This window comes from Panthera pardus, unplaced genomic scaffold, assembly GCF_024362965.1.
Source record: "Panthera pardus isolate Hobbes unplaced genomic scaffold, ASM2436296v1 HiC_scaffold_8, whole genome shotgun sequence".
Lineage (NCBI taxonomy): Eukaryota > Metazoa > Chordata > Mammalia > Carnivora > Felidae > Panthera > Panthera pardus.
In genome coordinates, this window is record NW_026527013.1 from 118,006,405 (window position 1) to 118,023,909 (window position 17,505).

The 17,505-nt window shown below is 38.8% G+C and overlaps 1 protein-coding gene across 2 annotated transcripts in view; it reads right to left on the reverse strand.

Annotated features, from left to right (window-relative positions):
- Nucleotides 1–831: 831 nt before the first annotated feature.
- SKAP2 (src kinase associated phosphoprotein 2) overlaps nucleotides 832–17,505 on the reverse strand; it is a 179,957-nt gene continuing 163,283 nt past the window's right edge. The window contains exons 11-13 of one of the 2 annotated variants that reach the window (XM_019443658.2): nucleotides 17,160–17,272; nucleotides 3,620–3,721; nucleotides 832–3,260 (exon numbers count right to left, since the gene is read on the reverse strand). In XM_019443658.2, coding sequence (XP_019299203.2) covers nucleotides 3,629–3,721; nucleotides 17,160–17,272 — 206 coding nt within the window. In that variant the 3' untranslated portion in view covers nucleotides 832–3,260; nucleotides 3,620–3,628. Of the gene's footprint in view, nucleotides 3,264–3,619; nucleotides 3,722–17,159; nucleotides 17,273–17,505 lie in introns of both variants that reach the window. The other variant, XM_019443657.2, reaches the window with a different exon arrangement.

Here is a 17,505-nt window from a genome sequence, read left to right on the forward strand (position 1 = left end):
ACAAACAACCGATTTATCCAAAATTTAGAGGCACTCTTTCTTGAGTTAGAAATTTTTGCAACACTTTGCTCAGTCTCACTGGTGAAGTTCAAACTTTTAGACCACCACGTATGCTAAGGTCAGTTTCCCTATGGTGGCTGAACTGCAATTCTGGATCTCTACTATAGAACTCAGTTCTGGGTTCTGCATTTAATCATGACCCTGGAAGGTACCAGCCTCTATGACGTGAACAGCAATAGTTTAGGCAGGAGAAATTACAGGAAATTAGAAATCATTCGAACTATGGGGGAATCTTAACTGGAAACATTTTAGAAACAACTGAATGAAATCTCCACTCTTCATCCTATCTCCACACTGATAGCAACCCACCTCCCACATGCATAGATTTCACTTACAGATGGCTGAAAAGTAATTTTCTATGGTCTTACGATACTTTATGTAATTATCTGTAATTAAATGAACACAAGGTAAAAATAGTCAACTGAAAATAATATAAAGTATTCAGAACAATTACGAGGCTAAGCAACGTTTTTCATAAGAGAAAGGGTCACATGCAACAAAGTGGCAAAAACAGAATGGAGTGAGCTGTGGTTAAGTGTAAATCCTATAGCAATGAAAGTCATTTGTATTATCCTTACTTCTTTGAATAAATTCAGATGACAGCTCTATTTCATTTCTTCATTCAGTTTGGAGGCCAGATGGCATTAGAATCATTTACTTCACCTTGTTGTGCTTAATTACTACAATCAACACACTATTTTCCAAATTAATCATAACAAAGTAATTTCATTAGTAACACAGCAGGCTGTTGAATTATTAGCATCATAACAGTTTGCAAACAATTAAACTTTATTTGAACCTTAAAAATTTGCAGAGTGGAACATTATTGTAAGATCTAATGGCAATAGAGTACAAATTCAGTACAGAGCAAATAATCAAGCAAAATGCTATATAAAATATGACTTACAATCACCTTTGAAAAAAATTAGCTCTCTAACTGTTCATAGAAAAACAAATAAAAGCTAAGCAAACATAATGAGAACATAGCAATTAGCATATTTTCTAACAAGCCATGTTGTTTAAATTCACATTAATGATATTATTATGATCTTGAAGAGAGTGTGATATATTGTCAAGGGTGTAAAGAAAACTTTCTCCCTGGTAGTATACAAATGATTTTGCCAAATGAATACAAAGGAGTCATGCATTGAAAGTAATGATTATTTTTCTTATCACTCTAATTTGAAATCTTTCGTTTCCCTTCCTGTCTCCCACCTATATTCAAGTTAAACAAGAACAAAGGCCAGAGCAGCTCTGGACAGAAGTTAACACTTTATTTCTGTATTGTCACCATTCACAGAGACTATCCAGCTTGGAATTGTTGGTCATCAGTTGGCAAAGGACTCCCTCTCCTGGATTAACTGTAAAAGGAGGCAAAACTCTTTTACATGCTTTACACGCAGCTCCAGTTTGTGCCCGAGTGGGGGAGGGGCTGCCCAGTGCTTTGGTATGTGATGAAAAGCTGCTGCCACCTACTGGCCGAGCAGGAAAATCTTCCCTTCAACCAGAAGCATGAAACCTGTATCCATTACCAAAATTACATTTTCAGGGGAGACCCACGACTGCTTTTGCTTTTCGTCTCTCAGGCTTTGAAAAGCAGACCACTAAATTTGTCTCCAGTTGTCTCATCTATGCTGAGATGATTTCAACCTGCTCCAACGGGTCTCTATTAGGAAGAGATTGACGAGTGCACAAATTCATTTCCGAAAGCTTTAACTTGACAATGTCTAATTTATGTAAACTGGACTTGACCCGCAATCCCTAAAACTAAAAGATATACTTCATCCCATTTGAAATCTGATGATCACAGTATTGAGAAGATAACGTTAAATGTAAGCTCTGAAATACTGCTTATAAATAGTTTTATATAAATAAAGGGGGGTTTCAACTCATTCATGGTTAGCATTTTTACCTTTATAAAACAAACATCTGAAAAGTTCAACAAAGGTGGTAGCCCCCAATCAATGATTCAAAGTTACATGAGTCTATCCACATCAAATAATTATCCAATCAGCAGGGCATTTTGATATGTATCAAGGCCACACTGCTACCTTGGTGGCATTGAAAATAATACCCTTGATTTCAAATACACACGGAAAGGTGATGTAATCGTTCCACAAATCTTGCTCTGGCCGCACAACACAGACCTCCAGTGTCGGCTAACCCTACCTTTCCACTCGCCTGTTGGTATGTGTTCCCACCACGATTTCTGTGCTCTCCTCTCTGAGCCCTTCCTTTTCTTTTCACTGCTCTGAGAAGTGTACAGGAGACTCAGATCTGGGGTTCTACTGTTCTGTGCTGGGACTTTAACAGCACAGCAGTGATCGGGCAGGATAAGGCAGTGCTCCGTTAGGTCTCCTTACTTTGAAACTGTATACGGAGACCCTTTAGGCCATTGTATTACACAGAATGGGCTTTCTTATGAATTTTTTATTTTATTTCATGTAAATACAGAACGGTGGTGGAAAACGTTGGCAAGTCCATCATCTAATCAGGATGTTTGTTACTGAGAAAGGGCTCGGCATGGACCGTGGTTCTGGTCTGCATGTGTCACAGGTGTCCGTGCACTGCCATCGGGAAGCCTGTCATCTTTTCTTTCTTGTGGCTATATTTAACACGAAGGAAACTTGCCAATCAGTAAGATTCTTTCATGAAAATATGTTACTACTGTGTGAAAGATAAGTACTAAGATGGTTATCAAAGCCACATTCTTTAGATAGCATCTACCAGAAGTTGGCATGATATACTCAATTCAAATTTCTATGAAATTACGTATTATACTCTAAAATATAATTGACATCCAACACAAAGAGAAATTACAACTCATAATGAAAGTAGCAGGGAGTGTGCAGTACATAGAAAATTATGCTGAATTCTTCACAAAAATCAAATGAGTAAATAAAAACTACATTTATTTCTTAGCAGAATAGCAACAGGTACAAGTTTCCTGCCTGCATCTAATTTACATTAATATTCTTTATTTAATTTCACATCAGAGGAATATTATAATGAATGCATAAAATAACAGTTAAAGACAAACGTTCAAGAAAACACAAAAAGGTTATGAGCTGCCACGGAGGCTTTCAAGATGATTCTAAATCCAAAGCATTTACTGACTAGCAGAAGAATCTTCCTTTTCTGCAGGCAGAAAGGGAAAGTTGCAGCTTAATTTTTTTCTTCAGTTGAAATGTTGATTTTTCCTGCTTAGAAAAAAAATTACATTTTTAGCCAAGGAAAAATGAACATTTTGTCAATTCAGCTCCTCAGAAAGGCCGTAAAAAGTGACACTTTACTAAAGAGGAGAAGGTTTGGGAAAACATCCAGTTGTTAGCAAAGGGACTTTCTCTAAATAAATCTATTTCCAAAGTAAATTCTATGAAGTTATTTAAAAATTAAACCAGATTTAAAAAAGAAAAAAAAGATGATGATGATGATGGGGGAAGCATGATCTTGGTGCTATCAGAAAACTACAAAGACTTTTTAAAAGGCAAAGACTCATAATGCAGAGACCAAGAGAACATATGAGCTATTACAGAATATTGGATTAAAATGTACTTACCCAGGACTCTCAAATATCATACATCTCCATTATGTAGGCTTTCGGCACCAAGCCAATGGCTCCCTTCATTTCTCCTACCCACCAGCCATATCTATTGTATTCCTAATTGAAAACAATATGCAATATTAACCTTTAGACTGGTATAAGTACAATGTCATTTATATGCAACTTCTTAGAAATGTTATTTCTTTTTATAAAGTTACAAGAGCTTGAGCTGCAAATTGAAACATTTTAATCTTTTTGTTTGTTTGTTTCTGGACACTTAAAAATGCTGTTAGGCAAAGATTTAAATTAACGTGTAAGACAAAGCCTGTTTATGACTCCGTATAGAACACAGAAACAGTCACTTGGGATAAGAACTTAGCAAATGAAACTACATGAGGAAGTCAGTTCCCTGGGCCCATTTCCCTTCTCCCTCCCCCCACCCCCCCACACACACAGACACACACACAGACGCATGCACGCACAGGCAAGCACATTTGTGGCCTGGGAGACAACTTTTCTACGCAAACACCAGCTCTAGATGCTACAGGGTTATAGCCAAGATCCTTAGGATACTATCTTTGCCTTCAAGAAGCTTATCATCTAGCAAGGAAAGAATTACTTTTTCACAATAAACTAATTCCTACTGAACTCATATGACTAAAGATCATTTAGAATGTAGAGCTACGCCTCCTCTTAAGAAAAATCTAATACGTGTGTATAGACATTTTAAACAGACAAATGAAAGAATAAGAAAACACTAATAATATCCGCAAATATTTGTTTTACAAAATAATTTTTAAAGGCTCCTTTTAAAAAGCTTCCCTAAGGCATTTATTATTGCTTTCAACTAATCATAAACTTCATTAGATAAAGGATGGGTGGCAGGAATTTAAAGGTGGTGTTAGGAGTCACCCTTACAGTAGAAGATCAATAAGAAATAAAGGATCTCAAGTTATAACGGCAAAATATTCATCTAGCTGTAAAAAAAGAGTGATTGATGAGTCACTTCTGCGTTTACTTTGCAACGTGAGATAAACCTGTACCTGCGTTTCTCCCCTTTGCCTCCACTGACAGATACAACACTGCTTTAAGCATTACGAACACTCTGTAACTGGTCTCATATGTCTGCCAGATTGACTAATGTATTTGTATCTCAAATTTATTTATGTTTAGTGAGATACAAACAAAGTAAAATGAATTACAAGTTTCAAGAATAATATCTTCCAAAAGCAATACTCGGCAAAAGCATTGTAGGACCCAAATTTAATTTTTCATGGAAGATAAATTTTTAAAATCAATCCCCAAAGTAATTCAATAGGCTATGATTTTCCAACATCTGAGTCCTAGATAAATGTGCATATGCATATTGAGTTACAGGTGGGGAGGGAATATTCAGACTAGCACAGACTTCACATTTGTATTGATTAGCATGCTATTGACCAGCTGAAAGGAAAATCATACAATTCTTCAATACAAATGTAAAAACATTAGCATGTGTGTATTGATAATGTGGTCTATCGATAGAACACAGGATTAAAACCTCTATGTGCTTTTTAAACGGTGGGTTGTACAAGAATTAGGTTTATTGGAAGAGAAAGGTGGAAGGAAAATATGAGATGGGGGGGGTAAGGCTAATCCTGTACTTATTCTCAAGAGGGCACAGCTCTGTTTAATGAAGACGGAGGGCTCAAGGTTTTAAGTTTAAAAGTTCAACGATAGTGTGAATTTAGTGGATAAACTATCTAAAAGCAATGAAAATAGTCTGATGCCCGAACTTAGTGATAATGACTATAATCTACATGGGATATATTTATCAGAAGAAAACACCAACTTACTGAAAGCTATGATTAGCAACCATTATATCTTAATAGGAACCTAATAAAACTGCCCTTTTCAATTTTTAAGGCAATGAATACAATTAGAGCCTAATGCTTAACAAAACAAATGTATTTAACCTTCCAGAGGCAAAAGGCCTACACTGCAAGATTTCAAAGTGGATGGTTAACAGGGTAGGTCTGAGTATGAAAGCTCTTACCCAATGTCAATGTAAGACTTTAAAAAAAAAAAAAAAAAAAAAATTGAATGTTTGTAAAGAGCAAGGGAACCAGCGCCCCCAACAGGCAGACAGAGAACATATTCAATGAGAGGGCATATTAAGACCCAAATCGGCTTTCAGAGACTAGTACTCAATCTGGGCTTCCAGGTTTAAATTCAAATACAAACAAGAATGCTCATATCATTTTATAATATTCCACGTTGGTTATAATCTGTACCCTCAATTGAGGGCATATCATCATTCTCAAAAAGCTCACTCACATCCAAAGTTAAGAAAATGGATTTCCAATGAATCATTTCACCAAAGGACCAATGACACACTTCACACTTGAGAGAATTCTGCCTGATGGTCACTGGTCAGATTCATTAAATAGAAAGTACCCTTGAAAACAGGGGGGAGGGGCTTATGCAGCTGCAAACAAATCCCTTACAAGTAACATTCTAGGAAAAAATAAAGTTTCAGACTCAAATTATCTTAAATGCTTCACTTAATTTAAAACAATTCAAAAGCATATGAAATTTGCTCATAAAAGTTTTCTAAACTATCACAGGTTTAAATCAGAAAAGGGTAAAAATAAAAAACCAGAACGTTCATTACTTTACTTTGTAGAGGATTCCACAGAACACTCCTGTGTGGAATTAAGAGGCAAGATAAAATACAGTGAGGTAAAAATCTAGGAGGTAAATTTATGGATTTACACTGTGGCCATTAGAGTATGTCGACAAGATTGCAAACACAGAAGCTTTTACTTTTATCATTACCATCCTCTGTATGAGCCTCTTGAGCAACATGAATCCCAATTAAACCATTTGCAGCCTATAAATTGGAAAGAAGATGCTTTGGAGTACGGTATTCTAAACTTGAGCCTCAAGATTCAGTATCCTACGAGCTTTCCTTCTGAAGAAGCAGATCTGCCTCTCTGCCTCCCCTGTTTGCCGCTCCCAAATAAATGTGATTACAAATGATGTATTACTTACAGTGGAAAGAATGCAATCCAGACAACGTTGTCTTACCGTCCACGTGCTAATTATAGTATTGTTCTAAAAGTCGCGGGTGGGTCGTTAAAAAAAAAAAAAAAAAGATCAACAACCCTCAAACCTTATCTTGTTATTAAACAACAAAAAAGAAAGAGACAAACAACCACTCCGGGCTGCCATCTAAATCTCTGAAAGGTTAGGAAGCATCATGCCACCTTTATGGCACACGAGGTCTCAGGTACGAGAAGGTATGCCATCTGGTATCCCTCACCCTACTCGGCTCTTAACATCAACTGAAATGCTAACATAGGCAAGTGGCTGTGCTTCAGGAGGACTGATAAAATAATGAAGAGTCCTTTAATCTACAGGAAACCATTCCAGTCAATTTATAAGAAATATTGCATCCCTTTGTAGGACGTGTAATTATTTTCTATTAATCATGTGCTATAAAGCTACATTATGCGGTTATTCTGTTATCACTAGAAAGAGGCCTGCAGTCAGCTTCTGACAATGTTAGGTAATTACTAACACAAAGCTTCTTTCTCCTCCCGTACTAATGCTATCAAGATCCAGAGGTGTGGCGATGCTTACTGTATAAAAATAGTACTCAAAAGAAATTCAGTATCTGCAAAATGGATGGCTTCCAGGCAAAATGCAACGTGGCAGGCGAGGAAGCAAAAAAAGCCAAACTTGCCCAATAACCCGGGAAGATAATCGTAAAGCGGCACTGCCCAGTTGTGCTCTCACCCCTGTTTTCCATTTTCACGCCGTTGAAATAGTTTTTTATTTGTTTTGTTTTGTAGTAAAATGTGAGGCTTCGACTAATAGTTGTTAAGCAACAAACAAAGCGATTATGTAATAAGCAGGGGGAGAGGGCTCGTTTTGATCATGTGAAACCGACTGTACCTGACATGACAGCCGCCATATGCCCATGTTTACTCATTCGCTAAATCTTCGCTCTCTGCCTGTTGATTATCTTACACTTAAATACTTAAATAAGGCCCCAGCGTTCACTTAAATCCTTCTCAGCACCGTGATTCTCATTTCTCAAGTATGTTCATCCGCTTTCTGCAAACCATGAGGTGAAAGAATGTCACTTTAACAGAAACTTGAGACACTAATAAGATTCCGTGATGCACTCCCCCTTCCAGACACTAGTTACCAATCTGTTTGAATGCAACGGGTGAAAGACTGTGCGTGTGTCCTGTCTCCCAAACATACATCTGTGCTTCGAAACATACTAGCCTTTTGCAGAAATGAAGTTAATTTTATTCACAAATGTAAAATGCATCGGGTTTCAGAGCCCGTGGGCTTCACTGCTGTTTTCCAACTGTTCACTGTGATAGTCTCGATTTTTCATAAACATTGTAGTAATATGAAAACCAGATACCCATGCAAAATACAGAATTACTTTCTTCAAGGGTACCTGTTGGATCTGTTCCTTTTTACTATCTCCAGTTAGAAACTTTGTAAGAATCCCTTCATTTCTCCTACATCCATCATTTCATCCCTTAAAGTGCACAACAGGAACCTGACAACCTCAGTGTTTCACTATTATTATCTACACATGAACTCCTTGAATCTTCATCTCCTAAGCTGATAAATGAGGAAACTGACACTAACACTCTCTAAGGTCCTCCGTGATGCCTGAACACCACCCTCCGTGAACCTGCTTTAAGACACCAAGTCTCTTAGTGCCTTATGGAAATCAACCTCATTACTTTATAATTCACTATGCAGGTGTGACTTTGAATTACGCTAATTTCAAGAATTACTATTTTTTTTTCCTCCCTGCACTGTGCACTCCATTTTTAAAAATTTTTTTTTTCAACTTTTTTTTATTTATTTTTGGGACAGAGAGAGACAGAGCATGAACCGGGGAGGGGCAGAGAGAGAGGGAGACACAGAATCGGAAACAGGCTCCAGGCTCCGAGCCATCAGCCCAGAGCCTGACGCGGGGCTCGAACTCACGGACCGCGAGATCGTGACCTGGCTGAAGTCGGACGCTTAACCGACTGCGCCACCCAGGCGCCCCAGCACTCCATTTTTAAAGCAGGAGAGATACAGGACAAGCAAAGGAGCTGATAGCAGGAATTCAATTCTTACAACAAATTTTAGTTTATATTCCAGAGTCAAGACTCATTTAATTCAAGTTTCTACACAGTCCACATTCACAATACCACACAGTAAAAACTGCTATTCAGACTGATGAGCCAAAGATACTGGTAGGCAAAGAAAAGGTCAAATCATATTCGGTAGGAAGTGGCCTTGGTACCCAGTGTATTTCACCGACCTGTACAAGACTGTTAAGTGTTCTCCAGCTTAGCCACCTGTCTCTATTCCAACTGTCGCCACTCTGGTTCAGACCTTCATCACCTCACCCTGGGTTACTGCATCAACTCTGCCTCTCTGTTCTTCCCAGAAACTGCCTTGGTCAGTTTCAAGAACTGCCCAGAAACTCACACCAGCTCCCTGGCGGTAACTGCAAACTCCTCAGCTCTGCTCCCTCCTGCCCTGCTGGCAACAGTCTCTCACTGCTCCGGTCCACACAGTCCAACCTTCCACCCATTCCTGCTTCTGCACGCGGTGCTCTCCTCCCCAGGGAACGTCTCCCCTTCCTCACCCAAATCCTAATCAGCAACCAACACCCAACTCAAGTTACCTAGCTGTCGTGACTTTTTCTCCAAATTATTTAATCCACGCTTACGTCTCTCATTCCAAGCTGAGCATTTATTCCTCATTTTATGTACTTTAGGTCTGTTCCTTCAACTAAAACAAAGTACAAACTCACTGAGATCACGGCAATATCTTACTTGATCTGTCTGCCCCACAATGTATAAAAGATGTTCAATAAATACGGACTGGATGATGCCACACTCATTTTGGATGATGCACGAGTCGACAATCCTAGACATCTTCCTAAGAAGTGTGATTTCCAATAGGTCTATCTCTTCCTTTGTGTATGTTAGATATACTTGAAGAATTTTAGTAATGACTAAACAAACTTTTGTTCTGAAGTGCATTCAGCTTCTCAGTCTGAAGTATGTCATTCCTACTTGTGGCTGGCTGCTGTCCACCCCGTTTTCCAATGAGCTGTACAGGAGACCTTAACTAAAGAGTTTAGATTCCACCTGTAGAAAGAAAGAGATCTGTCCCCCTGCTGAACTGGGACCAGGTAATTCCAGTTCTATGAAGAAACAAATTGAGTTGAATGTATTGTATGTATGGAAGAGGTTAAGACAGAACCCTGTAAAGACAGAAACAGGGTGGCAGGTGTAAAGGAAAATCTACTGGGTTTTAGGTCCTGATTATTCTTGTGACGATCTTCCCAGAATTTCCAGAGTCTCACCCCCTAGCTCTTTTACTAATTAGGTATGGAAGCTTGGGCCATCCCCAAGTTTTTTAGGGATGATTTTTTGGGTTTATATTTATGGCACTCTCGGAGACTCCACAATAATCCAGTTATGTACTTAACATAAATCAAGAAGTCTAATGGTGACACATTTGGACCCTCACAGAACTGCCTTTATGAAGTGTGTTGTCATATTTACTCTAAAATTTTTTGTTGAGGGTATTATCTGTCACTGTTGTACTTGTCATATAAAGTTGTTAAGGTCAGATAATCAGTGAAGACTCTAGAAATTCTAGTGGAGATTTTTTTTTTTTTTTTTTAAAGTAGCCAGATCTGGGAAAAGCCAAGATCCCTCCTTTTTGATTAAAAGGGGTTATTAGCTCCTTGTCTCTCCCTTTTGTAGTCTGGCTGCTGAGAAGCTCCAGGCTGTGTTGTTAGTTCAAGTGCCCAAACTCCAGTGTTTTAAGGTCTCCACAGGGGTAGTCATTTCTTCCTTGGGTCTTTTATTTATTTTCCCCAATTACACTGAGCCTTGAGATTTCCTCACCTATAAAGCAAAGCACTAGCACTAAGGTTTCCTTAACTCTATGATTCTATCATTCTAAATTGTTTTAAGAAGGTCAGGATTATTTCCTATTTTTACCTGTATTTTCACAAACACAAATAAACATATATCTGCCATACTATTAGGTATCAGGGATATAAAAATACTTAAGACACAGTGTCTGCCTCAACGAGTTCAGGGTGGAAAGAGAGAGAAATGGAAACTCTTAGTCCCCACTTAGATGTAGCAGTGTAAAAAGAGAAAACTCCAGGGTCAGACCTGCACTGATTCCAGGAGAAGGTACTTTCTAGTTGGTGTCCTTGGGTGATTCACATAACAACCTTGCTGGGCATCAGTTTCCGACTCTGGAAAATTAACACACCGTAACACCGTAGAGTTATCTTATGATCAGATGAGCGAAAGCATACCGAGTGCCTAGAACGGGTCCTTGTGGGTACGCAACAAATTCTTTTTGTTGTTGCTGTTCCCTCCCTCTCCCTTCCCACTAGTGGGTATAGGAAAATGCCAGAGCAACGAAAAAAGCGTGTTGGAGTGCACTCCCAGGCAATCTGATTATGAGCGGTTCTCTACCCTGCTCTTCCAAAGGGAATGTGGCCTGTAAAGGGATGGGGGGGGGGGGGAACATCTCAGAGGAGTGAATGCTGCTATATATATGTTAAGGGGGTTCCTGAGTTTTTGGGGTGGGAGAGAAGAAGCACCTAAGAGATCATGGACTTTTCAATTTAGGATTTAAAAAAAAAAAAATTTATCAACAAGGTGCTGTCTTTCAAGTCGTTTTGTTTTGCTTCTGACAGACCCTGGCTTATTCCTCGCAGGATTAAACCACACAGGCCTTGCAGCCCATAGCAGCCCCTGCCACTTCCGCCCACCCTGCATCTCGGACGCCGCCTGCCGGTTTTTCCTTGACCCCTCCGGCTTATTCTGAGCCTCCCAACCTACTTTCTAGAATCACCTTCCCGCTTTCATCTGTCAACATTTTCCTGAAACGCTCCTTCCATTTGAGGTCAGAGAACACAGGGAAGGACTTGAACGTGTTGCTCCCACCTAGATAACGAGAGGAGTCCCATGAGTGGAACCAGACTGTCTCCTGAGGGAGGGGCGGGTGTGAGCAGAGGTCTACCTGGCCTCACTGTGTACCCACAACACTCCCGTATCGACAGCACGGAAACTAAATGCCACCAGACCCACATAGACACGGTCACAATACGGCTACTCCTCCTCCTTCCCCAAAGGCTGGAAGACATAACCACATTTTGGGAGCTAGCTGAGCATCAACAACGTTATGTCCTATATTGAGATGTCCTAGTTATTCTTCAGCAGTTGGTTATGCTATTTGTGGCACGCGGGGGCAGATGGTCACGGAGGGAAAATGAAGACACCTGAAAAGTAACTCTGCCAGCAGAGCTCCGGAGGCCTTTCATTTTATTTCCTTTTTCTGGTAGGTTTGAAAGCCAGAAAAATCCTGGTCATGGAATCTTTACGTTTTTACAATGAGAAGCAAACGGTCAGTGACAGTCACAATTCACCAATCGCTGAAAAAAACTCAGATATAATGGGAGACAATGCTTGACCCTCCAACCAATATATACTAAAAAAAGGAAAAAAAAAAGCGTCCTTACTGTACATGAGTGAACACTGTCAACCTACATTTCCTGTTTTTCACTTAATAAAAAATTTCTTAAGACGCTGCAATGCTCAAGTCACATGTGTCCTAGACCAGATAAAATAGCCCAGGACTCTTCACCCCCTTGTTTTTCTGTTAACACCAGACAAAGTAGCGTGCTTCTTTCCTGCCGAAGCATAGCTCTGCTGTCGTTAAGTCTCTAAAAATAATTTATTGCTTTAAAAGTAAGAATAGGAATGTGGTTAGCCATGTACCGATGAGCACAGATTGAAAGATAAACTAATAGACGATGTAAATCCAGAACAGCAAGTAGAGTCATATAACCAAAGAGGTATGCGGGGCAAGGGAATACGCCTATAGCCATATAACCTGGATCCTGACATTAAAATCCTAACATCTCGCAAACATAGTTCTAGGTAAATACTATTAACTAGGATATTATGTCCTTGTTTAAGGTGGTAATAAACGTGACATGTAACCTAGTAATGGAATCTGGCATGATTTTAAACAACCTGATTCCCTTTTTAAAAAACTAAAAAGATTTTTTTTTTTTTACTTCAAATATGATTTCCCCCCCCCCCTCCAATGAATCAGAAACTGAGCCGTGAGTTTTAGAATTAATTCATTAGCAACGTAGCGGTCAATAAAATTACAAACCCCACTTTCATCTGTCCCTATAAATGTGCCCCATTGTTTTTAGGGGAGAATAAAAAGATTTCTAAATCTCTGCTGAACCACTGATGTACGTAACAGGGTTTTCTTCTAATACACAAACAACAGCAGTGACCCTACGTGGAAAGAACTATAAGCAAAAAGTCACTGGCTCTCCTTTTTAGGTAAGCAGTACTTAAATTTAGTATTAGTGAGCTTCAAAGGTTAAAACTTAGAAAATGCCAGACACTTTGAAAGAGAGGCGAACTCAGCCAGGGGTCACATGGCAGCTGCTAATTGAAAAATGTTATAAAGGGAAGGGGGGCAGGCCAGGTGATCTGCTTACCCTTCTTTATTGCAACACTTGATTTGCACTAGAGAAAAAAATTTAAGTCTGAGACTCGTATAACTCTCAAAAAAGACGCCTGAAATACATAAATCACCCCCAGGCTGACTGAGCACAGCTGACACCCTATCAAGGCTTCCTTGCAAAAACAGAGAAAGAAGACTGAATTTTAAAACGAAACTATATTCCTACAGTGAATTTTAACGAAGACAGCCCAATGGTCACACCAGTTCAGTCTGTTTCTGTCATTACATTTACAAAATTAAAACACTCTTCATTACAATGCACACCAGTTTTAGTCCTTGATTTATCCAAATTGTATTTAAGAATGCATCTTTTCTTAAACTGTCTTGTGTTTCCTTTTTTTTTTTTTTAAAGAGTATTTTCAGAACTGACAACCTTCTGGAAGGTAAGTCAGATCAGTGATAACTAAATATGGCGAAATACAGATCAGTTAATTTTGAAAAGCAAGGCGTATTTCTTTCAAATCTTGCAAATGGCATTATTCATTAGAAAAATTGTGGCATTAATTTCTTCACAAGGTACACATTTTTTTTATGCCTCTACAAATATTGCATTAAGACTCCTTAAAAAGGTATGTATACAATGTTTACATTCAATTCTGAATGATTAAAAATTTTATGATTAATACTAATACTTTATTGACACGACATAGGAAAGTAATAATCCATAGCTAGATCTCAAGCTGAATTTATGACATCATTTTGACTGCGCACATTAGCTGCAATTACCTGCACCACTCATTCTGAGCCACTAGATGGTGTAAAAAATAAATTAAAATGGTAAAATTTCGTTCTATAGCCACAAAACCTAATATAACTCTGAGAAACATGAAACACATTTCTAGACCTACAACAATGCTGGTGATTTCTATGCTAAGTGTACTTTAAAAAAAAATCTCTCTCTCCACCTGGATCTAGAAACAAGTCCTTCTGAGGAATTCTTCATCATATATATATAACAATATATAGATCTACCTTAATCTAGAAACAAGTCCTTTTGAGCAATTTTTCACTCTCTTCTAAGAGCCTGAGTTCTGAATTTACAGTAGTCTTTTTTTTAATTTTTTTCTACATTTTACTTATTTTTGAGAGAGAGAGAGAGAGAAACAGAGCACAAGTGGGGGAGAGGCAGAGAGAGAGGGAGACACGGAATCCGAAGCAGGCTCCAGGCTCCGAGCTGTCAGCACAGAGCCCGACGTGGGGCTCAAACTCACGAACTGTGAGATCATGACCTGAGCCGAAGTCAGACGCTCAACCGACTGAGCCACCCAGGCGCCCCTGAATTTACAGTAGTCTTAAACATTCAAATTGCTGTCATTCCCATGAAAATGAATTTATGATATTGCTTTATGGTCTATTTTGGCCAAAGTTTTGGTAAAAACTGGAAGACCAAGCCAATAAAAAATTATTAGAGTCTCCAAAGATTCCTCCCTGAAACTGTTCCCCCCAAATCGCTAAGTGCAAGTCTTCACAAACATATACGGACTCCCAAAGCAATTTGAAAACCAATAGCCAAGATGCCCACTAACGGCCCCAAATTTGTCCAAATTCCATCCAGGGAGAGCTAAGTGTCCTTTCTTTTTACCCTCACCAAGATTTACCTGGTTGATTCTACCAGCTCCGCAGTGGGATAAATACTGGCATTAAGTCATTCCGCCAATAAGCGATAATGCACTGGCGAACAGTGTCTAGCCTCTTTCCAAAACCAAAATGAGCTCTAGGAGGCCTCTCGTGAAATCATGCTGCCCATGGAACTTCACGCCTTGTGAAGGGCTGAGAGAGGAATTATTTTTGGTAGGCACATGCCCAAATAATAGCATTTAGAAATTTTAGATGGTGGTATACTCTTCCTTTGAGCCGGACCACCACTAACCTTAGCTCTATGACCAGGCTTCACACATAAAATTACAATCTCCGCAAAACAGGTTTGGGAGAACAGAAAGTGCCTTCCCTGGGATCCCAGAAGTGTGACATACACCTATGACGCTACCTTTACTTTCATAATAACAGAAAGTAATTTTCGGAGGCAATGGGAATGCTACTTGTTTGACAGCCTGCCCCGGAGGTCGCTACTCTGAGGTTTTCAGCCACAAAGACAGCATGAGTCATAAAGAAGGCTTTAAGGGCAGACCCACATGGCTTTTAGAAGTTTTGCATTTTACCGTAATAATATAATGACTCCATGCCGTTTATCCCTATAATTTGGAATTCCAAGTAGAAGCCAATCAACCTTTTATTTTATACGCAACTGCAGCTCAGCTGGCGAAAGAAACTGCGAGCTAAGTACGTTTGGGGAATAATTCCAAGAGACTTTCTTGAACTGAAAGGATCACTTCGGTTTCTATGTTAAGTAATTAACTCAAAAAAAAAAGTGTTATCTTAATTCAGAACAATGAAGTGCTCAATAATCTTGTAATGCTTCATCCAAGAGTTGGTTATCTATAGCTTCTAAGAACTAAACCTGTATTTCTTTAAAAAACAAAAAACAAACATACTAAGGAACAGAGGACGAAGAAAGATGAGAAGTCTTAGCTTTGGGCACCTCAACTAGCAATGATCATGGCTGCTTATATTTACTTGTTAAATATTTTCCCCCAATGACCTACAAGTGCTTCTGTAGTATTCCTTTTGGATTCCTGGTGCTTAGCACAGGCCCTCGCACATTGTAGATGCTTTACGACAGCTTCAAATTACACACGAGGGAGGAAAGGAGGAAGGAAGATGCACGAGAGAAAAGTAGACAGCCTTGGTCTGGGAGTCAAGGCGCCTGGTTAAGTCCTGGTTCTGGCCCCTTCTCGACCCAAGTTCCCTTATCTGTAAAACCAAGAATAAGTGGATGATCATCATGCAGATTCCTCATTCAAATGTTCTATGATTTCCTAGGTTATGATTTTATCCACCAGCCATCTTTTGTTACATTCAATAAACGACCTTATTTCCAAATCTCTTCTGTATCTAGCAAGCCATATTATCTTTTGGAAAAGTACAAAATATTTCTCTAATCAAGAAACTACATTAAACTTCTAGACTTATGATTTATAGAACATCTCCCTACTTACATTTAACTAGTTTTCATACATCATTTGTTTCTAGAATAGCTTCATAAAGTAGACCGAGCAAGTTTTTTAATCCCTATATTACAGCAGGGAAAGTTAAATATGAAAATTAAGGCAGCTCACACATGTCACCACTATAAGAAACATGACTTTTAGATCTAAGGACAGAAAGATTTTGAGTCATCCAGTATCTTAAGAGGCAGAGACACTGATTTGAGTCATCCAGTATCTTAAGAGGCAGAGAGAGAAACAGAGAGAGAGAGAGATTTTATATATATATGTGTGTGTGTGTGTGTGTGTGTATAGAGAGAGAGAGAGAGAGAAAAAGAGAGAGAGAGAGAGAGAGAGAGAGAGGTGAGTTCATAGCAACAGACTCTGTCATTACGTTTACAAATACAACTATGTTAAATTGTTAAAAATTACCTAAACCTATCTGAATAGAAAAAACATCGCTTTTAAATTGTCGGAACACCAATGTATTTACATAAAGATGAAAAACTCCTACTATAAACAGTGTTTCCAGTAGTGAATGGCAGACAAAATCAGAATAAGCACACAGAAGAATAAAAAGGAAGAGGAAAGAAAAACATAATAAATAACCTAATACCTCACAATGTTAACTTTCACATAAGTATATTGTTTCTGGAGAAGGCAGGGTGTGGATGTGAGCCAAAGGCTGAAGTGATAGGTAAACACACTGCTAAGTTGAATCCTGTTATCTGATTGTGTTTAAAATTTGATTATATTTCACTTGACAAAATAATTAATTATTGTGAACTCCCAATTGTTAACAAGGACCTAGAGGAATTCCAATTGGCATTTTTCCCCAGTGTTGTAAACCCAGATGCAGAAGAATCTAGCTTTGTATTCACCCTTTACGGTTGTCAGCTGGGGTGTCTCCTTACCTTGCTAAGAATGTAAATCACATCACCACGTTTAAATGACAACTCGTCAGAAAGAGCGCCTGTGCAGTCCCACAAACCCTGGTAAAAATTAGCATAATCGGTGCTTTTATCTCCTAGGAAGAAGAGAGAGAAAACATGAGTTAGAGCTTTCATGTAACGGGTCCTTGCTTAAACGTGAACCAATAGAAACTAAAGGGCCTCTCACCACCAAAACAATCTAAAAAAATTCCGTCCTGATTCAAAGAACATTTGATTACCCTTACATACAAATCCCACTTCTTCTAATTATATCATTATGAGACCTTCTTTAAAAAAAGATCTCATTCTGAATGTCTCTTTTCTCTCT